This window comes from Sus scrofa, chromosome 7 (genome assembly GCF_000003025.6).
Source record: "Sus scrofa isolate TJ Tabasco breed Duroc chromosome 7, Sscrofa11.1, whole genome shotgun sequence".
Classification (NCBI taxonomy): domain Eukaryota; kingdom Metazoa; phylum Chordata; class Mammalia; order Artiodactyla; family Suidae; genus Sus; species Sus scrofa.
In genome coordinates, this window is record NC_010449.5 from 91,062,985 (window position 1) to 91,084,950 (window position 21,966).

At 40.3% G+C, this 21,966-nt stretch overlaps 1 protein-coding gene across 1 annotated transcript; it reads right to left on the minus strand.

The window, feature by feature from the left end:
- Positions 3,014-21,924, minus strand: ATP6V1D (ATPase H+ transporting V1 subunit D). Its single transcript, XM_001928314.6, has 9 exons — positions 21,670-21,924; positions 16,538-16,655; positions 12,879-12,958; positions 9,973-10,040; positions 9,399-9,443; positions 7,505-7,608; positions 6,855-6,921; positions 4,827-4,905; positions 3,014-3,922 (listed from the first exon to the last, which is right to left on the minus strand). Exons 1-9 carry the CDS (start codon positions 21,708-21,710, stop codon positions 3,781-3,783), a joined length of 744 nt encoding a protein of 247 aa, XP_001928349.1. The 5' UTR covers positions 21,711-21,924; the 3' UTR covers positions 3,014-3,780.

Here is a 21,966-nt window from a genome sequence, read left to right on the forward strand (position 1 = left end):
AAGAAGATGTAAAGAAATGGAAAGATATTCCATGCTCCTGGGTTGGAAAAATTAATATTGTAAACATGGCCATACTACCCAAAACAATCTAAAGATTCAATGCAACCCCTATCATGACATTTTTCACAGAACTAGAACAAACAATCCAAAAATTTACATGGAACCACAAAAGACCAAGAATTGCCAAAGTAATTCTGAGGAACAAAAACCAAGCAGGGGGCATAACTTCCCAGACTTCAGGCAATATTATAAAGCCACAGTCATCAGGACAGTGTGGTACTGGTACCAAAACAGACATGCAGACCAATGGAACAGAATAGAGAACCCAGAAATAAACCTAGACGCCTATGATCAATTAATCTTTGACAAAGGAGGAAAGAACATAAAATGGGAAAAAGATGATCTTTTCACCAAGTACTGCTGGGAAACCTGCAAAACTAAATAGAATTACCATTTGATGCAGCAATCCCACTCCTGGGCACCTATCATTCAGGAGAACACCAGAACTCAAAAAGATACATGTACCCCAATGTTCACTGCAGGAGTATAGACAATAACCAAGACATGGAAGCAACCTAAATGTCCACTGACAAAGGAGTTGATAAAGAAGATGTAGTACAAATATACAATGGAATATTACTCAGCCATAAAAAGTGATGAAATAATGGCACATGCAGCAACATGGATGGACCTCAAAATTATCATGCTAAGTGATATTAGACCGTGAGACACCAACATCATACACTATCATCTATATGGAATCTTAAAAAAGGATACAGTGACCTTCTCTGAAGAACATAAACTGACTCACAGAGTTCCTGTCATGGCTCAGCAGAAACGAATCTGACTAGCATCCATGAGGATGCGGGTTTGATCCCTGGCCTTGCTCAATGGGTTAAGGATCCCACGTTGCTGTGGCTGTGGCATAGGCCGGCAGCTGCAGCTCAGATTCAACCCCTAGCCCAGGAACTTCCATTTGCTACAGGTGCAGTCCTAAAAGAACCAAAAAAAAAAAAAAAAAAAAAAAAAAGAAAGAAACTGACTCACAGACTTTGAAAAACTTATGGTTACCAAAGAAGACAGGTTGGGGGGGTGGGGGGGATGGGCTGGGGGTTTGGGATAGAAGTATTGTAAATGTGGCTTGTGATGGTTGTACAACTACAAATACAACAAAATTCACTAAGTTTTACAAAAAAAGAAAAGCACAGAGAAATGAAGCCAGAACTTGTAAACACCAGGATCCCTTGAATCAAGCTGCATCTGGAGTAGACCTAACCTTCACACTGTCCTATGTGAATCAACTCTTTTTATATATAAGACAAGAGACCATAAAAAAGAAAAAAAAAAAAAAAAAAAAAAAAAAAAAAAAAAAAATCATAAGAATGAAGAGAACATAGGCAAACATTCTCTAATAAATCATACCAATGTTTTTTCAGGTCAGTCTCCCACGGCAATAGAAAAGCAAAAATAAACAAATGATATGTAATCAAACTTCCAAGCATTTCACAGCAAAGGAAACTATAAACAAAGTGAAAGACAATGTACAGAATGGGAGAAAATATTGCAAATGATGCAAGCAACTGCACAGGGCTTAATTTCTACTATATATAAACAGCTCCTACAGTTCAATAGCAAAAAAAACCCAATTGAAAAATAGGCAGACCTAAACAGACATTTCTCCAAAGATATACAAGTGATCAATCGGCACATGAAAAGAGGCTCAACATTGCTAATTATTAGAGAAACGCAAATAAAAACTACAATGAGGTTACCACCTCACACCAGTCATAATGGCCATCATTAAAAAGTCTATAAACAGACGTTCCTGCTGTGGTGCAGCAAGTTAAGGATCCAACATTGTCTCTGAGGCGAGGCGGGTTCAATCTCCAGCTGGACACAGTGGGTTGAGGATCTGGTATTGACACAGCTGTGGCACAGGTCACAACTGCAGCTCAGATTCAATCCCTGGCCAGAGAAATTCCATGTGCCGCAGGTGCAGCCAAAAAAGTAAAAAAAAAAAACAAACTACAAGTAATAAATAGTATAAGAGGGTGTAGAGAAAAGGAAACCCTCTTACACTGTTGGTCGGAATGTAAATTGGTGCAGCCACTATGGATAACTGTACAGAGGTTCCTCAAGAAACTAAAGAGTTGCCACATAATGCAGCAATCCCAATCCTGTTCATATGCCTAGACAAAATTATAATTCAAAAAAGTACACGCACTCCTATGTTCATAGCAGCACTATTTATAATAGCCAACACATGAATACAATTTAAATGTCCATCAACAGATGACTGGATAAAGAAGATGTGACAGACCTGCGCACACACACACAATATGGAATATTACCCTGCCCCATCAAGAAGGATGAAATAATGCCATTTGCAGAGACATGGATGCACCTAGAGATTATCATACTAAGCAAAGTAAGTCAGAAAGGGAAAGACAAATACCACATGTTATCACTTACATGTGGAATTTAAAATATGACACAAATCAACATACCTATGAAGCAGAAACAGACTCAGGATATAGGTAACAGACCTGTGGTTGCCAAGGTGGAGGGTAGGATGGGGAGGGAAGGACTGGGAGTTTGAGATTAGCAGAAGCAAACTATTATATATAGAATAAACAAGGCTCTACTGTACAGCACAGAGAACTATATTCAATTACCTGAGATAAACCATAACGGAAAAGAATATGAAAAATATATAACTGAGTCACTTTGCTGTATGGCAGAAATTAACACAACACTAATGATTAACATTGTAAATCAACTATACTTCAATAAAATTAACACAAAAACAAAAACTGCCATGGCCACTCATGTCAAAAATGCCTAGAACTGCGCCCAAGAAAGCCTGAGTAATGACGGAAGGCTCACACCAGATCAAACTACTGCAAATCTCACCATTCAGATGCCTCTTGGGGTGTTACTATTAGATAGTACAGGTACCTTAAATGGGAATTGGTATTTTTTTCTTAAAGAAGTATTAATAAGTCCTCTTAACTCACTGGCAATTATATATTTATTATTACCCCCAAAATTCAACAATCATCTCAGTAAGCTTATTAGTAAAACACTGAAACATGAAGAGGGGAAAAAAGGAGGCTACCCACGTCATACACACCTGCAGAGAAAGCTCTTTTTGGACACCAACCCCATGTGCTGATCTGAGCATAAGAACCCAACTTATTCTTAGCAGTAAATTTTTTAAAAAAGCAACGACTCATTTTTAAATCATTTTACTGTTGATACCAGTCACATCTGAATGGCAGAACTGTTCCCATGATAGAGGACAGAGACCTGCCATTCAAGGAAAAAAAAAATCTGAAGATTTTCATAAAGCTTGAGGAGAGAAGTACTACAGTATCTAACACAAGGATGGCTGCAGTCTCAGACAAAGGTGCCAAAGCATGCGAGTAGGCAGGAACAAAGGGTGCTCCAGCAGGAGCTGGCTGAGACCACTGCCGTTTCCTAGGGGAATTTCAGAATACGCTTGGTAAGCAAATCACTTGTAACATACATATACATGGAGTACAGTGACACTTCTGCAAAATCTACAAGTTTCTGGGCAGATTCTACAAATGTCATTGATGGTAAACAGTTGAAGAATTATGATTCTGCAAAGGTAATACCATAAGCAATGTCCAGGGAAATTTTACAACCAGTGAAATTCTGAGGCCAAATAATAAATGGCCACACGTTCCAAATCTACACACCGTGAATTATAATGGTGCCATGTTAGGCCTTCTGAAAGAATCAGAGAAGGAAAGATTATTCAAACAGAAGATCCTCATCCTTCTCCTCAGCCAGAAGATTAGCAGGCTCCATCGCCTCTCCAGCTGCCCTTCGTTGTTCCAAGTCTTTCTCAGACTTTTCCTTGAGAATCTTTTTCTTCTCTTGTATTTTCTTTAACCTGGAAAGTAAGGGAGGGAATTTTCTGAAAACTGTTTTGTTACTAAGTAGAATCCCTTCTATTTATTAACAAGGATAATAAACACCTACAAAGTAGAACAAAATTCTATCTTTATTCATTTCAATTTAAATAATTTATAATCCATTTTTTAAAAAAGATTTGAGGTAGAAACACACATATTCTAAGCATAACTGATTTCATAAGCCCCAACTCAAAGAGTGAATAAACTTTGAAGTCACTCCCTGATAATGGAATAGATTCTGAGCATTCACACATTAAAATTTTAGATCATTCAGTATGGATCACTATAACCCTGCACATCACTGAAGGACAAAACAAATTCTAGTAACAATGATTATAAATCATACTCAGATGCTACTCAAAGCCCAAGACAGCCATGTCTTTCCTGACGCCTGCCTTCACCTCTCTCTCACTTCTCTGAGCCTGGCACACTGACTCCTGCATACCACCTGTTTAACATTTATTGTTGAATGATTATGATTTATACTATTACATACTGCCCCAAATGCTTTTATAATTTCCCCTGGAACACTTTCGACATGCAATACATACCTGTTAACTGACTGATGAATTCCAATTTCTTTTTATGTGAGAGACACCAATCTAAGTCAGTTCCTTTTTAAAGAATTATCAAGGCTATTAACTACTAATAGTTTATCTCAAGGGCCTAAGTTTTCAGAGATACCATAGCTTAGTTATGTGTAAAAACTGGCATTGATTTGCTTCCACAGCCTTTGGCAATATTATTTCTTGCTTCTTATTTATCAGAATAAAATACAAGTTGTGCTAATTCTAAAGAACATAAGACAACAAGTCCCTCAGCAAATTGAGCTTTTGGAATATAGAAAAACAAAAAAAATGATAACTGCCAGTTCCAACAAACCTATAGAACTCTTCTCGCTCTCTCTCATCCAGCTCTGTGATGATATAAGCAAGGGTGCGTTCAATCCGAGGAATGATGACTGCGGTTTAAAAAAATTTATACATGTGAGAACTTCAAACTACCAGTGTTCACTTGTATAATAACTTATTTTTTCTAACTAAAATAAGTGTACTTTTAATGTAAAAAACAGAAACTCAAAAAGAACTGAAGTATAATCCAACCACCCATCATTAACTTATAAATATTCTGGTATATACCTTTGTACTGTCTTTTCTATGCACAGGTAACACTGGACCATGATATATACAAAATGAATATACAGAATTTGTATTAATATGTAACACTGAACCACAGATGTTATTTTAAATTTAATAGCAATTCAGGGGAGTTCCCGTTGTGGTGCAGTGGTTAACGAATCTGACTAGGAACCATGCGGTTGTGGGTTCGATCCCTGCCCTTGCTCAGTGGGTTAATGATCCGGCGTTGCTGTGAGCTGTGGTGTAGGTCACAGACGTGGCTCGGATCCCTCGTTGCTGTGGCTCTGGTGTAGGCTGGCAGCTACAGCTCCGATTCGACCCCTAGCCTGGGAACCTCCATATGCCGAGGGAGTGGCCCAAGAAATGGCAAAAAAAAAAAAAAAAAAATTTAATAGCAATTCACTGTTAAAAAGTGAAACAGGAGTTCCTGTCATGGCTCAGTGGTTAATGAACCTGACTGGTATCCATGAGGAAGCAGGTTTGATCCCTGGCCTTGCTCAGTGGGTTAGGATCCAGTGTTGCTGTGAACTGTGGTATAGGTGGCAGACGCAGCTGGGATCCCGTGTTGCTGTGGCTCTGGTGCAGGCCAGCGGCTACAGTTCCGATTTGACCCCTAGCCTTGGAACCTCCATATGCCATAAGTGCAGCCCTAAAAAGACAAAAGACAAAAAAAAAAAAAAAAGTGAAACATCGAGCAGAGAGAACACAGTTGAATTGTGTGTCAGTCATAAGGTTCTACCTTACACAGAATTTTTTTGTCTTTTTAGGGCTGTACCCATGGCATATGGAAGTTCCCAGGCTAGGGGTCAAATCGGAGCTGTAGCTGCTGGCCTACGCCACAGCCACACCAACTCGGGATCTGAGCAGTGTCTGTGACCTACACCACAGCTCACAGCAATGCCAGATCCTTAACCCACAGAGCAAGGCCAGGGATCGAGCCGGCATCCTCATGGATACCAGTCAGAGTCGTTTCTGCTGAGCCACAACTGGAACTCCCTTACATTGCCTCTTCGGCTTTTAGAAGGCAAACTCCTTAAGAACTAAAACTGTTACCTTATCCATTTTGTTTTGCTTGCAACTCCACGCATAAGGCCTGGCACTAGCCAAGCAGTCAGGAAATGTGTTTCCAGTTTTTTAAAAAATGACATAAACTTCCTCTTTCACACTAATAGAGCCCAATCAAAGTAATTTCTTGGCTGTTCAAATTTTGCACCTTTCTTACCTTAAAACTGAATAAATGTTTCTTGAATAAAAACTGAGTTTCTTGAAGAAAAAGAACTGTGGCAACATTCAGGAGTCATAGTTTTAAAATAGTGAAAAAAAGAGAGATGGAAAATAAATGCATCAAATGGGAAAATTTGTTTTTAGAAATCAAGGAGAACAGCATGGGAACAGGACATAGAGCCTGAGGGAGAGAAACTTAAAGTTAAATACCTCATGTATTCAAAAAGGTTTATCACTCACTCACTGAGAAGAATTTATGAAAACACTTGGGCTCTTGGACATAGTTTCACTCTTTATTCATGAATAGTCTGAAATGAATAATACATCCCATAACTTTAAACTCACCACTCCCCTGTGACTCTCCCCGTATCATACACACTTCTACCAAAGGATTTACTAACACTACTAACTCACTGCCCTTCCCACTGTGGGCAGGGGCAACAGCTTATTCACCAGGTGACAGTGCCTGATTCCTAGCAGGTGCATGACAAATGTGGAGGTGTGGATAAGAGGATGAACAAAGAGCCTCTCAGCAGCTTCCACTCACCATGTTCAATGGCATTTACACGCCTGTTGGTTATCTTAATAGCTTCATCCAAAGTAACAAAGGAAGTCTAAAATAAGAAGATAAATTACCAATGCAAGCACAGTCTTCGTAATCACCCCGTCTACCTGGCTTCACTCGGCAATTGTAGAAAACATCTGGAAATGAAGTCTTACCTCTAGTCAACCTACTTAAACAAAATGCTTCTGAGATTTCCTTAGAGCTAACATTATTTCCATCCTATTAGAATTTGTTTACTTCAGACTCACCTAAAGTTATAAAAATGGCAAGAAGAGAGAATCATACACTAATGACCTAGATATGTATCCACTGACCACACAGGAAGAAGGTTTGCTTTCACGCATACACCGTATTATATTTACATTTAAATCTAGTATTGACCATTGCTCTCACTTAGCCAAGAGTTGAAACTACACCACTGCACAAACATTCTGTTAGCAATAAAAAAAACAGGGACAACGGTGCGGAAAGCCACCACTTCAGAGATTAAAACATTTCTGGTTAGTTTCACACTGGTCCATGGAAACGGTTTCCATTTCTAAGTGCAATATGCTCTGATGGAAGATCTGAATCTCCCCGACTCGACTACGACAAATCAAAAGCAGGAGTTCTCCAGCTCTGTTGCTGCTTACCTGCAGCGAAGCTAGTTCCACCAGCAGTTCCACTGCTTTGGCATAATTCCTCTTCAGTTTAGCCAACTGTTCCCCACCTCTGGCTAAACCAGTCAGCTCATAACCTGAAAGAACCAGTCAGACGACATTTGTATTGAGAGTGTAAATAATCTTCCCCAAAAGAAGACCAGTCAGAATAACAAAAAACATGGAAAAACACATTCAGTAACCCTATTAAATGCAAACACGAAGTGCCCATTTCGCTCCCTCTACTAGAGGACATGCTGCTGAATAGTTTTGCACAAAAATACTATTCTAAATATAAGTACAGGAGAAACTTTTGACCAACCTTCAGAAGTTTACAGGATTAACCAATATGCTGCTTCCCTTTGGAGATCACACTGCCTGATGCCTCAATACAGGGACACTCTGTTAACAGGTGACTCTAGAATACTCTACTTCTTTATTCAAGCCACATTAAATATTCTATGTGAAACAATAAAATATGAGGGCCAAAGAAAAAATGTTTTTCTAAGAAGAAAGCTGATTACTTTCAGAAGACTCAATGAAGATGCCTTACTACTCAAAACATGCTGTCAAATTAGAAAAAGGGAAGACAACTACGAAAAACTGAGAGTAGGCTGGCTATAAAAATGTAGGACAATTCAGCATTCATATTGTATCATGGTGTCAAAGATATTATTCTACTTTAAAGAGACTGGAAATTTAAACAAGGTGTTATGGGTATAGGTTTATGGAGAAAGACAACACAGAAATCTAATCAGTAGATTCATACTCAAAGAAAGGCCATAGCCTTGTATTTTAAAAATGGCAAATGACTCTCTCTACATTTCTAGATTGAAATATGTTAAGCCATGCACAGTATTTTATGACTGCCATAATTTTTTTGATTAACTGATAAACTATTATCACAGCTCTATCTGATAAGGTGGTTTCCAACACTGGAACCACTGAACTAACTATAAGAAGGTCTATCTAGCCCCATTTTTCAGAATAAGGTCCAGGAGTTCCCGTCGTGGCGCAGTGGTTAATGAATCCGACTAGGAACCAGGAGGTTGCGGGTTCGGTCCCTGCCCTTGTTCAGTGGGTTAACGAGCTGTGGTGTAGGTTGCAGATGCGGCTCGGATCCCATGTTGCTGTGGCTCTGGCACAGGCCAGTGGCTACAGCTCCGATTCGACCCCTAGCCTGGGAACCTTCATATGCCGCGGGAGCGGCCCAAAGAAATAGCAAAGACAAAAAGAAAAGAATAAGGTCCATTTAAAGAAGAATGGGAAGCACAGATTAAGAAAACAAACTTAGGGAATTCCCATCGTAGCTCAGCGGAAACAAATCTGACTATAGCATCCATGAAGATGCAGGCTCGACCCCTGGCCTTGCTCAGTGGGTTAAGGATCTGGTGTTGCCATGAGCTGTGATGTAGGTTGCAGATGAGGCTTGGATCTGGCATGGCTGCGGCTGTGGTGCAGGCCACCAGCTACAGCTCCAATTTGACTCCTAGCCTGAGAACCTCCATATGCCAAGAGCAGGGCCCTAAAGAGACCAAAAAAAAAAAAAAAAAAAGAAGAAGAAAAAAGAAAACTTGTGGTTAGCAAAGGGGAAATGTGGGGGAAAAGGATAAATTAGGAGTTTGGGATTAACATATATACACCACCATATATAAAACTGATGACCCACAAGGAACTACTGTACAGTACAGGGAACTCTACACAACATTCTGTGATAACTTATATGGGAAAAGAATCTGAGAAAGAATGAATATAGGTATATGTATAACTGAATCACTCTGTTATACACCTGAAACTAACACCAGCACTGTAAAGCAACTATACGCCAATAAAATAAAAAAAGAATTGGGAGAACCAGAGACATACCCATAAAAAATTTCACACTTACTGTCGGTTCCTTCATGATAATGTTCAAATACTGGCAAAGTAACACCTGTTAAACAATGAAACATAAAGATTCACAAACATGTCCTTTCACATATAATGCACACATTTTGATAAGTTTAGGCATATGCATACACCCATGAAACCATCATCACAATCAAGGTAATAAATATATCCACCATCCCCTAAAGGTTTCTTGTGTCCCTTTTTACGTGTGTGTGCGCATGCATGTGTGTTAAGAACACTCAATGTGAGATCTACATTCTTAAGCTTTTAAGTGCACAATACCATATTATTAACTATAACTACAGACACTACTGTATGGCAGGTCTCTCTAATGTATTTCTCTGTATAACTATAAATTTATATCCACTGAACAACCAGTTCCTCATTTCCCTCATATCCACTGATCAGTTCTATCCCCCGGCAACCACCAGTTAACGATGGTTTTAACATGTAAAGCCAATCAACTTTTTCTAAGAAGAGGAATTGGGACATCAAGATCTTGCCGTATAAACAGGTTAATTTTAATACATCATCTTTTCTCCCCTAAGGGTTCTAAAAGGTTGAAAAGTTACCTGCTACATTATCTTTCTTTGCTCTAATCTTCACTTGGGCTTTATTTACGTTTTGGATAACTGTGGTGCTGCAGAAAAAGGAAAGGCCTTGATTTAGTTGAGTGTTTGGAGTAGGAAATAAACCAATAGGACCCATCAAGAGATTTCAACAAAGATGTCATATTGACAGCACTCATTATTAGAGAAATACAAATCAAAACCACTATGAGATACCACCTTACAACAGCCAGAATGGCCGTCATCCAAAAGTCTACAAACAAGAAGTGCTGGAGAAGGTGTGGAGAAAAAGGAACCCTGTAACACTGTTGGTGGGATTGTAAATTGGTGCAGCCACTGTGGAAAACAGTATGGAGATTCCTCAGAAAACTAGAAATAGATCTACCATTTGACCCAGCAATTCCACTCCTGGGCATCTATCCAGAGAAAACCATAACTTGAAAAGACACATGTACTCCAATGTTCATTGCAGCACTATTTACAATAGCCAAGACATGGAAACAACCAAAATGTCCATCGACAGAGGAGTGGATCAAAAAGATGTGGTACATATACACAATGGAATATTACTCAGCCATTAAAAGGAAAGAAATACCGGCATTTTTAGCAACATGGATGGACCTAGAAATTATCATGCTAAGTGAAGTCAGACAATGAGACACCAACCAACATCAAATGATATCACTTACATGTGGAATCTAAAAAAAGGACACAATGAACCTCTTTGCAGAACAGATACTGACTCACAGACTTTGAAAACCTTATGGTTCCAAAAGAGACAGTTTGGGGGGTGAGGGGATGCACTGGGGTTGTGGGATGGAAATCCTATAAAATTTGATTGTGCTGATCATTGTACAACTCTAAATGTAATAAATTCATTGGGTAATAAAAAAATAAAAAAACAAAGATGTCACAATTAAGTGTGTTTTGATGACTCTTTTTTCAGAAAGGGAGATCACTGATGCCAGAAGAGGGCCTCAGAGAGCAAAGAATGAACAATATTCAAACATTAGCCATACAAATACAAAGAATGATTTTAATGTACACGGATTGCTTGAGTTTTCAGTCAGACACATGGTGCATGGATGTGACTTTAGGGATTTTCATTCCAATAATATAATTTTGAGAAAAATGTTCCTTCTTTCTAGGTTTGCTTTTCAAAACCATCCAGGTCTAGCTAAGCAGGAGTTCAATTGCTTTACCCTGGCACCTATCTGGCTTTGTCTCAACCTGTTATTACCACAAAATACAGTGTTTTCCCCATAACTACTCTCAAACACATTCACACTACCCCCATACCCTTACACACTACTGATTCCCTCCGTCTCATGGAAAAGTCAACACATCCTACTGACATTGGCAAAATTAAAGCCTCCTACTTCTAAAGGTCTTATGCACTTCAGGCTGTAAAACTGCCCATAGGTAATGTTCCCAGATAACACTAAGAATGGGTAAAGAAAACTAAAATCAAAAACCCTTAAAAGAGGGAGTCCCATTGTGGCTCAGCAGAAACGAACCTGACTAGTATCCATGAGGACGTGATTCCTGGCCCGTTCAGTGGGTTAAGGATCCTGCATTGCCATGAGTTGTGGTGTAGGTTGCAGACGCGGTTCAGATCCCATGTTGTGGTGTAGGCCAGCAGCTGTAGCTCAGATTCAACCCCTAGCCTGGGAACTTCCATATGCCATGTGCGCAGCCCTAAAAAGCAAAAAACCAACCCTGAAAACAACTTACGCTTTTGCCCCTAAACAGTCATTTGACTTCAGGAAAGCACTGATCTTAAACTGAGAATAACAATGCTTGCCTGGTCCACCACACAGGCTTATCTAGAGAATCAAATGACATAACAAAACATATGTTAAGCTTTGTAAAGCATATATTGACAAAAGCCACAAATCCATGGTCTTTAAACAATCAATTCCATTCTTGAAAATTTTCCTAAGGAAATAATTCGGTAAAACAAAAACATACATAAAAATATCCATAGCACCTTTCCTAATATTCCAAAAATCTGACAATCAACGCAAATGCCCCCCATTCCAGGAAAACATTAATTATCATACATCTACAGAAAGATTATGCAGCTATGTGAAAACAAGGAAAAATGTTTATGATACAATATTATATTATTTTTTTGTCTTTTTAGAGCTGCATCCATGGCATATGTTGGTTCCCAGGCTAGGAGTTGAATCACAGCTGTAGCCACTGGCCTACACCACAGCCACAGCAACGTGAGATCTGGGCTGCGTCTTTGACCTACACCACAGCTCATGGCAAAGCTGCATCCTTAACCCACTGAGGCCAGGGATCAAACCTGCATCATCATGGCTACCAGTCAGATTTGTTCCCGCTGAGCCACGACAGGAACTCCTATGATACAATGTTAAATGAAAATTGAGGGAGTTCCCATTATGAATCTGACTAGTATCCATGAGGATGTGGGTTCGATCCCTGGCCTCACTCATGGTTTAAGGATCTGACGTTACCATGAGCTGTGATACAGGTCGCAGACAAGGCTGTGATCCCTTGTTGCTGTGGCTGTGGTGCAGGCTGGCAGCTGCAGCTCCAATTTGACCCCTAGCCTGGAAACTTCCATGTGCAGCAGGTGAAGTTCCTAAAATGCAAAAAAAAAAAAAAAAAAAAAGAAAGAAAGAAAGAAAAAGAAAAACTGAGTGTTAAGATATTAAGTATCCTGTGTCTGCAACCATGTAACTGATGTTAACAGATACATGTAGGTAGTAATAAAAACAACAGTGTTAAAATGATGGGGGTCAGAAGTGTTTCTTTTTTATTACTACTATGTCCTTTGCCTTTAATGTGTTTTTCTTTTAATTTAAAAGTGGCTTTGAAATGAAATTATGAACATGACTGCACTTTGTTTTCAAAACACCCCACTTAAGTCCTCTTACCTGAAGTCCCCTGCTGTGAACTTGGCCTCGGCAAGTGAAAAAGCAGCTTCTCTCATCACTTCACCCATCAACATTTTAGTCTGGAAAAAGCATAAACCAACAGCTGATTCAATCAAGTTTTTTTACAGGGAAAAATTATATAATAATGTTTCTTTAATAACCATCATTATTTTATGCCAAGTGTACATGCAAATATTCATTTGGTAACAGATAAGTATCTCCAATTTTGTTTGAGCAGTTTCGGTTATGGTAACTAACGATTTTGCAAAACCATGAATTTTATAATTAAAATATAAGAATAAAGACACTAAGAAACAGAAAACTGAATCTTAGGTGAAGGGCCTATCTTGGGACCATGTCAGTGTGCTCAAATTAACCATTTAAATTCACTGCAGTACAGTCAAAATCCTAATGGCATAGTAATTCTAAAATAAATCTGGAGGGAGTTCCCATCGTGGCTCAGTGGTTAACAAATCCGACTAGGAACCATGAGGTTGTGGGTTCAATCCCTGGCCTTGCTCAGTGGGTTAAGGATCCGGTGTTGCTGAGAGCTATGGTGTAGGTCGCAGATGCAGCTCAGATCCTGCGTTGCTGTGGCTGTGGCTGTGGCCGTGGCTACAGCTCTGATTAGACCCCTAGCCTGGGAACCTCCATATGCCACAGGAGCGGCCCTACAAAAGGCAAAAAAAAAAATTCTGGGGAGTTCCCGTCGTGGCGCAGTGGTTAACGAAGCTGACTAGGAACCATGAGGTTGCGGGTTCGGTCCCTGCCCTTGCTCAGTGGGTTAAGATCCGGCGTTGCCGTGAGCTGTGGTGTAGGTCGCAGACGCGGCTGGGATCCCGCGTTGCTGTGGCTCTGGCATAGGCCAGTGGCTACAGCTCCAATTCGACCCCTAGCCTGGGAACCTCCATATGCCGCAGGAGCGGCCCAAAGGAAAAAAAAAAAAAAAAAAAAAAATTCTGGAGTATCACTTCACACCAGTCAGAATGGCCAACATCAAAAAGTTTACAAACAAGATGGGAGAATAGAAGGACTGGAGCTCAACCTCTCTCCTAAAAATTAACAACTAGATGCTGAGCAATCTTCAACCAAATGGACCAGAAACTTTCAAAAAGATATTCTACTCCAGAAGACAAAGAGGAGGCCACATCAGGAGCAATCCCACTCCTGGGCATCTATCCAGAGAAAACCATGACTTGAAAAGACACATGTACTCCATTGTTCATTGCAGCACTATCTTCAATAGCCAAGACATGGAAACAACCTAAATGTCCATCAACAGAGGAGTGGATCAAAAAGATGTGGTACATATACACAGTGGAATATTACTCATCCATTAAAAGGAATGAAATACCAGCATTTTTAAACTTTTTTTTGTTGTTGTTGTTGTTGTTGTTGTTGTTGCTATTTCTTGGGCCGCTCCCGCGGCATATGGAGGTTCCCAGGCTAGGGGTTGAATCGGAGCTGTAGCCCTGGCCTACGCCAGAGCCACAGCAATGCGGGATCCGAGCCTCGTCTGCAACCTACACCACAGTTCACGGCAACGCCGGATCGTTAACCCACTGAGCAAGGGCAGGGACCAAACCCGCAACCTCATGGTTCCTAGTCGGATTCGTTAACCACTGCGCCACGACGGGAACTCCAATACCAGCATTTTTAGCAACACGGAAGGACCTAGAAATTATCATGCTAAGTGAAGTCAGTTAGACAATGAGACACCAACATCAAATGCTTTCACTGACATGTGGAATGTGAAAAAAGGACACAATGAACCTCTTTGCAGAACAGATACTGACTCACAGACTTTGAAAACCTTATGGTTTCCAAAGGAGACAGTTCAGAGGCTGGGGAGATGAGCTGGGGTTGTGGGATGAAAATCCTATAAAATTTGATTGTGACGATCATTGTACAACTATAAATGTAATAAATTCAATGAGTAATTAAAAAAAAAAAAGTCTACAAACAAGAGGAGTTCCCATTGTGGTGCAGTGGAAAAGAATCCAACTAGGAACCATGAGGTTGCGGGTTCGATCCCTGGCTTTGCTCATTGGGTTAAGGATCTGGCATTGCCATGAGCTGTCGCGTAGGTCGCAGACACGGCTTGGATCCCATGCTGCTGTGGCTGTGATATAGGCTGGCAGCTAGAGCTCCGATTCGACCCCTAGCCTGGGAACTTCCACATGCTGTGGATGATGCCCTTAAAAAAAAAAAAAAAAAAAAAAAAAAAGTCTGCAACAATAAATGCTAGAAAGGGAGTGGAAAAGGGGAACCCTCCTACACTGTAGGTGGCATATAAACTGGTACAACTACTAAGGAGAAGAGTATAGAGGTTCCTTAAAAAACAAAAAAGAGAACTACCACAGACCCAGCAATCCCACCCCTGGGCATTGATCCAGAGAAAACCACAATTCAAAAACATACATGCACCCCATTCCGTTGTGGCACAAGGGAAACAAATTCGACAAGTAACCATGAGGTTATGGGTTCTATCCCTGGCCTTGCTCAGTGGGTTAAAGATCTGGCGTTGCCCTGAGCTGTGGTGTAGGTTGCAGACACGGCTTGAATCCTGCATTGCTGTGGCTGTGGCATAGGCCAGCAGTTACAGCTCCAATTCAACCCCTAGCCTGGGAACCTCCATATGCTGCAAATGCAGCCCTAACAAAGAGGAAAAAAAATATATATATATACAGGCACCCCAATGTTCTCTGCAGAACTATTTACAATAGCCAAGACATGGAAGCAACCTAAATGTTAACTCAGAAGAATGGATAAAGAAGGTGTAGTACATATAAACAATGGAATATTACTCAGCCATAAAAAGAATGAAATAATGCCATCTGCAGCAACATGGATGCAACTAGAGATTATTATGAAGTCAGAGAAAGACAAATATCATGTTATCACATACATGTGGAATCTAATTTTTAAAGTGACACAAATGAACTAATTAAAAAGCAAAACAGACGTTCTAAATCAACCTCATGGTTACCAAAGGGGAAATGTGGAGAGGGGAGAGATAAATGAGGAGTTTGGGATTAACATACACAAACCACTATATATAAAATAGATAGCCAACAAGGACCTACTTTATAGCACACGGAACTCTACTCAATAACCTGTGTAATAACCTATATGGGAAAAGAATCTGAAAGAGAATGGACATACGTATGTGTACAGCTGATTCACTTTGCTGTACACCTGAAACACAACATTGTAAATTAACAATACTGCAATAAAATTTTAAAAAGTAAATCAGGAATATTTAAAGTTTGAGAATACCCAATAATTGAAGAAGACAAAATGGGACGAGTGGGGAGGGTAGAAAATTACCAGACAGGCCAGAAGAGCAGTTCAAAGAAATACTGAAGAAAGAGCATCTCAGGCAGAAGAAATGGCTAATGCAAAGGCCCTCAAGGAGGATATTAGAAAAAAAGCTCCAAATGAGATCAGAGGAGCAGGCAGGGGCCAGAGCAGATCAAGTGGGGTTCCGGGGCAAGAGTAAACAGCTTGAATTTTATTGAATCATCTTTCTGAAACTTGTTAGATTTACGGCATTTTTACATTTGAAAGAAAAAATTTAATTACATTGTCAATGGCCATGCTACATTTTCCATAGATACTTCTAAAATAAATACAGTTCTAATCAATGTTCATTCTACCTCTATTATCTTCTTAAGGATCTGTCGAAATCGAAGAGTTAAGGCATCAGATTTTTTCTTCAGGAGGTTTCGACCTGTTTGTGCTCCTTTTAACCGAGCCTTCATGATGGTCTGTGCCCTATGTAAATAAAGTTAAAGACATTTATTCCCATTGTTTAAAAGAAATAAAAATACTTCCCCAATATGATGTTAAAATTATGCTTTGATGTCATTCCTTGAGAGTAAGAATATATAATAGCATTTATGGCTGACAGGCTTAGTTTCTCAATACTGTGTATTTCTACCCTGTATTCCATAAATGAGAAGTCTTTTTTATTTAAAACAAAAACAAGGGAGTTCCCGTCATGGCTCAGTGGAAACGAATCTGACTAGCATCCATGAGGACGCAGGTTCAATCCCGGCCTCACTCAGTGGGTTAAGGATCTGGCATTGCTGTGGCTGTGGTGTAGGCTGGCAGCTATAGCTCCAATTTGACCCCTAGCCTGGGAACCTCCATATGCCGTGGGTGTGGCCCTAAAAATATAAAAAACAAACAATTCTTTAATAAATAATTAATAATTTAATAAATAGGCACTTATTAAAACCATAATAAAACTTACTCAGAGCTCTATTTTATGAGGCCAGCATAGTGCTTATCTTGATCTGTGAGTTAAAACACACATATATGTTTCTACTAGAGATGTAGTAAGTACTTAAAAAAAAAAAAAATCCACCAGTGTATTTCAAAATTTGAAATGTATTTACCTTCAGGACCGACAATTCCACTTTTAGGGATTTATCCCACTGCTTTACTTAAACATTTAGACAAAAACATGCACAAGGTTAAGGATAAGCCTGCCAGCCTTATTTGTAATAGCAAAAGGGTGGAAGCAAATGTTCCACAAAACATGGTTCATACAATAGAATGATATGCAGCCATTAAAAAAAAGAGGAAGGTAGATCTGCATGTGCTCCCAATATTACAGTCTTAGTTATGCAAAGCAAGGGATACATGTGCTTAGAGACATATAGAGTAGTTCTAGAAAGGATCACAGAAACTGTTCACAGCTTCCTTTGGAAAATAAGGCTGAATTTAAAAAAAAAATGGATTTACTCTTTACACTATATCCTGTTGTACCTTCTGCATTTTATACCACAATCCATTTCTCACTTTTTCCATTGAAAATGTGGCACTGGAGTTCCCATTGTGGTTCCTCATGTCTCTGTGATGATGTGGGTTCCATCTCTGGCCTGGTTCAGTGGGTTAAGGATTGGCATTGCTGCAAGCTGCGGGTGTAGCTCACAGATGCGACTTGAATAAGGTGTTGCTGTGGCGTAGGCCAGTAGCTGCAGCTCTGATTCAACCCCTAGCTCCAGGAACTTCCATATGCCACAGGTGAGGCTGAGAAAGGAAAAAAAAAAAAAAAGTGTGGCACTTAAGTGTTTGGATATCATCAATGATTCCCCTACTACTAATCACTTGATTAATTTGTAAATGATGCTAGGTTACAAATAACATATAAAAGTAAACACACTTGAGAATTGACAAGCCACTGAAGTCTCTTTACCTCCTTACTTCAAAGTCAAGAAAGCAATGACAGAATTCCTGAAATTAACAGCAAGAATGGAAATGACAGACATTTCCACTCTTGCTACCATATGCCAGATAAAATTTAATGGTGAGGAAAAAAAGTGGTACTAAGATTCAATAATAGATTATGTAACATACCTAAGGTGATTTGTTTAAGGGGATATAATTTCATATGACTGGTGTTACAATCAACTGCAAAATAGTTCTTGCTAAACTCTGACTAAATTTGTAGATTATACTGAAATCTACCACAGGCAAAAAGCTACTAATTCTAGAGCTAGAAAGGGCTTTAGGAGTTCCCGTCATGGCACAGTGGTTAACGAATCCAACTAGGAACCATGAGGTTGCGGGTTCGGTCCCTGGCCTTGCTCAGCGGGTTAAAGGATCCGGCATTGCCGTGAGCTGTGGTGTAGGTCGCAGACGCAGCTCAGATCCCGAGTTGCTGTAGCTCTGGCGTAGACCGGTGGCTACAGCTCCGATTAGACTCCTAGCCTGGGAACCTCCATATGCTGCGGGAGTGGCCCTAGAAAAGGCAAAAAGACAAAAAAAAAAAAATAAGAAAGGGCTTTAGACATTATCTTCAAATATAGGAAAATGAGGCTTAGAAAAGTGAAACAACTTTCCCACAGTCACTCAGTGAAGAAAAAATAGAGCAGAAACTTGAACCAGACTTCTACTCCAGTGACTTAACCAAGGCTCAAACTAAGGCTCAAAACTAGGTCCAATGTACCCCAACCATGTGCCATACTGTTTCATTTCTTGATTATAAATCATTTCAGTTGAACAGTTCTCTTTGAAATACTATCAGTGGTTGAATGTGCACTGATTAGCCTCACTGGAGATGTAACTGAGTGAGGCTGGTTCCAGCCTGAGCAGGAGGTTTGCACCCGAATGTGTACACTTAACATACTATGTTGTTGACACTATTAGAATTTGGGCTCAAAGAGCTGAATCAAATTTAAGCCAAAAAAAAAAAAAAAGAATTCTGACTTTGCTTGATTTTAGAAAAGTATAATGCATTTACTATGTTCTATAATAATAACCCTGAGGGGCCTGGTTACACCCTATAATCAAACATATTAACATTTCTGCAGTAAAACTTAAGAATATTTACACTATGAGGGATAAATAAAGATTTTTCAGTTCAGGACAAAAAAAAATTTAAGTCAAATCCAAGTACTGCAGACTGCAGTAAGTTTATAGTAAAAAGGTGAATTGGTTGATTAAAACTGAGTTTAACATGCCAATTTAAATTTACTCCTAAGCAGTGGCATCTCTGTGAAATAAACAAATTTTAATTTTTGAGCCTCAAGGGTGACTTGCCCAAGGGCTTATAGCCAGTATGTACTAGAACCTGAATATGACTGACCTCTGTTGACTTCACTACCTTCATGCCTCTTTTGCTTCCACTCTAAACTTGTTTTGCTCTCTCTGGTGCCTAACTAGACAACAGCCTCATTTCAACCTCATTTCAAAGGATAACACCATAAGGTGGAAGTGTCTCAAACAGATGTTCCTAGTGTGTTTTCTACCCTAGCTCTTAAAAAAACCTGTTCTGTTACAAGCTCCAGAGCTGCTTGGCTTTACAAAAAATGTTTGACCTTCAGCTAGGATGATGACTTTGTTTCCAGCTGAATCAAAGACATCTGACTACATGACAAAATACTTGCTGATATGCCTTGGGGAAAATATTTACAGAGAAGCATTTATTTCCTCCACCTGATCTTCCTCTCAATCGGGAAGCTGAATCCTCTCAAAGAGCAATTTTCACCTTCACAAACTTATTATTTTTCTTGTCTAAGCCCAAAGAAGTGTATTTGCCTCTTAATCTCCAAAACAAACAAAAAAGTTAACATTCTGATAACTATCAAAGATTAAAAACAGCCAGTCATTAAAGTGGTAAAAACACATGTTTTCAGTAACCACTGACAGGAGGGGAAAGAGCTGAGCTCCATTCCAATTTGTGCACAGGTGATTAAGCATTTTAAAATGACTGAGAGTGGAGGCAAACAGAAGTGATGATCAGGCCAACTGTGTCTGCTAGCAGGTAATTAAGGGAGGGCGCTCAAGGGCATATCCTCAGGTGTGGGACAAAACAAAGAGCAAATTCTCCTGGCTGTGGCTGCAATGAGTTTTCTCAGGCAGGCATTATACTGGGAGCCAGAGTCATCCTGGGAACAGAGCTTAGGCTGCTAGAAGCCACAATAGTTTGGTGGTCTCTCCGTGCAGAGGTTTGGACTGAATCAGTCCTTAACTGCTGAGCGTTCTGCCATCCTCAGTAACCCCAGGGTAGTCCTGATCATTAACTATTTCACAGGCATTACCTTTCTCCATAACTGAATTGCGTCCATCTAGGACAAACAGCTATTGAAAAGTCAGGTAAAGGTAAAAACCAAACAAAACCCCCTTCATTTTATTAAAAGCTGTAGCCACCCAGGCAGAGACAGAAAACTAGGTTTAGGGTTTAAAAACAACTCTTATTTAAGAGTCCTCAGATTCTCTGAGAAAAAATTCAGAATGAAGAAAAACAAAAGGTCCCCCAAAGAGAGGACCACAGTCAAAACATCTCTCAGAACCAAAACTGACTTTCTGCTCCTTAGAGAAAGAAAAAAAAAAAAAAAAAAAGAAGAAGAAGGGGAGGAGAAAGGGGAGAAGACGACAAATAAGAACAATTATTACTTTCCACATGTTCTTAGGCACATTTAAGAAAATTTCAAAATTTTCTTTACAGACTGGCCAAACACCTAGAGTGCTATGCTATTTCTCCAGCCAAAGAATTCAGGCAATGAAGCCCACGACTGACCAAATTCCAAAATATGGGTTCATTCAGGCACCATTTTTTTAATGGACTTTCTATGGATTAATAAAAGAGATCTCATCCTGGAGAGGGCTTGTAGTTCAGTGGTAAATACACATAAAACAATATCCACTTTACAACGTGATGGGTGATATTAACACAGGCCTGAATGAGATGCAATGGTGACAGAGCAAAAGGAGTGCCTTAGAAATTCTGGGATAGCTTCCCACCTCAGGCGACAAACATTTCAAGGGAAAAGGAGCAAGGGGATCCACTATCGAACCTAACGTCCACGTTACGGTGATTGGATTCAACCCCCAATTTGGCTTAGAAGCCTGCTTCCCATCGTAGTAAACTTCCTTTTTCAAAGCATTATCGGCAAACCTCCTCGGCTTGTCTGTCTTTAGCTCTCTTAAGGCACAAGTGACGAAAACTCATAGGTACGTAAGGATAGTGCCCGGCTCAATAAAGGAATGTGGGGTGAAAAGCTCAATTAATGAGTAAAGTCAATGAGCCTTCATAAAATCCAGCAGGCCGGGCGCCTGTTCCACCGGCTGGGCTCGTTCTGCCCAGTCCGGTTCAAACAGAGGAATGTGTGCGGGCCCGCCAAAGAGCTTCGCCCTGGACTCACGAAGTGTCTGAGGAGAGCTCAGAGTCGGCCAAGGAAACAAGGTGCCTCGCTGCTGGTCCAGGGTGTGAACGGACAGCGGCTCCGGGCCGGTGTTCCTGAACCCGTAAGTGTGTTCGTTCCATTCTTTTACTTACATTCGCGAGGGAAAGATTTCAATTCGGTCTTTGCCCGACATTCTGACGGCGACCGTGCGGCTCCGGTCCCAGGCCAGGCAAGTGCTGCAGCCACAGAGTCCTTCTCTACCGGAGTCAGCTGGTTGTGTCACGTGACGCCCTTCGCGTTGCTAAGAGGCAGCCGGAGTGTCTCTTCTTCACTTCCGCTTTCTCTTGGCACAGGAGTGCAGGAAGGCCGGGACAGGAAGAAGGCGATGCCCGGATGTTGAGGCGCGCGCACCCCGGAACCGCCCCTCGATTCCGGTACGCTGCCGAGCC

What these genes read in the sequence shown, in the direction of transcription:
- ATP6V1D (XM_001928314.6), bottom strand. Translation starts at nt 21,710, where the DNA reads ATGTCGGGCAAAGACCGAATTGAAATCTTTCCCTCGCGAAT. An exon ending in GAAATCTTTCCCTCGCGAAT is followed by an intron (nt 16,656 to 21,669) that starts GTAAGTAAAAGA and finishes TTATTTACATAG; the next exon opens with GGCACAGACCATCATGAAGG. An exon ending in GAGCGAGAAGAGTTCTATAG is followed by an intron (nt 3,923 to 4,826) that starts GTTTGTTGGAAC and finishes CTTACTTTCCAG; the next exon opens with GTTAAAGAAAATACAAGAGA.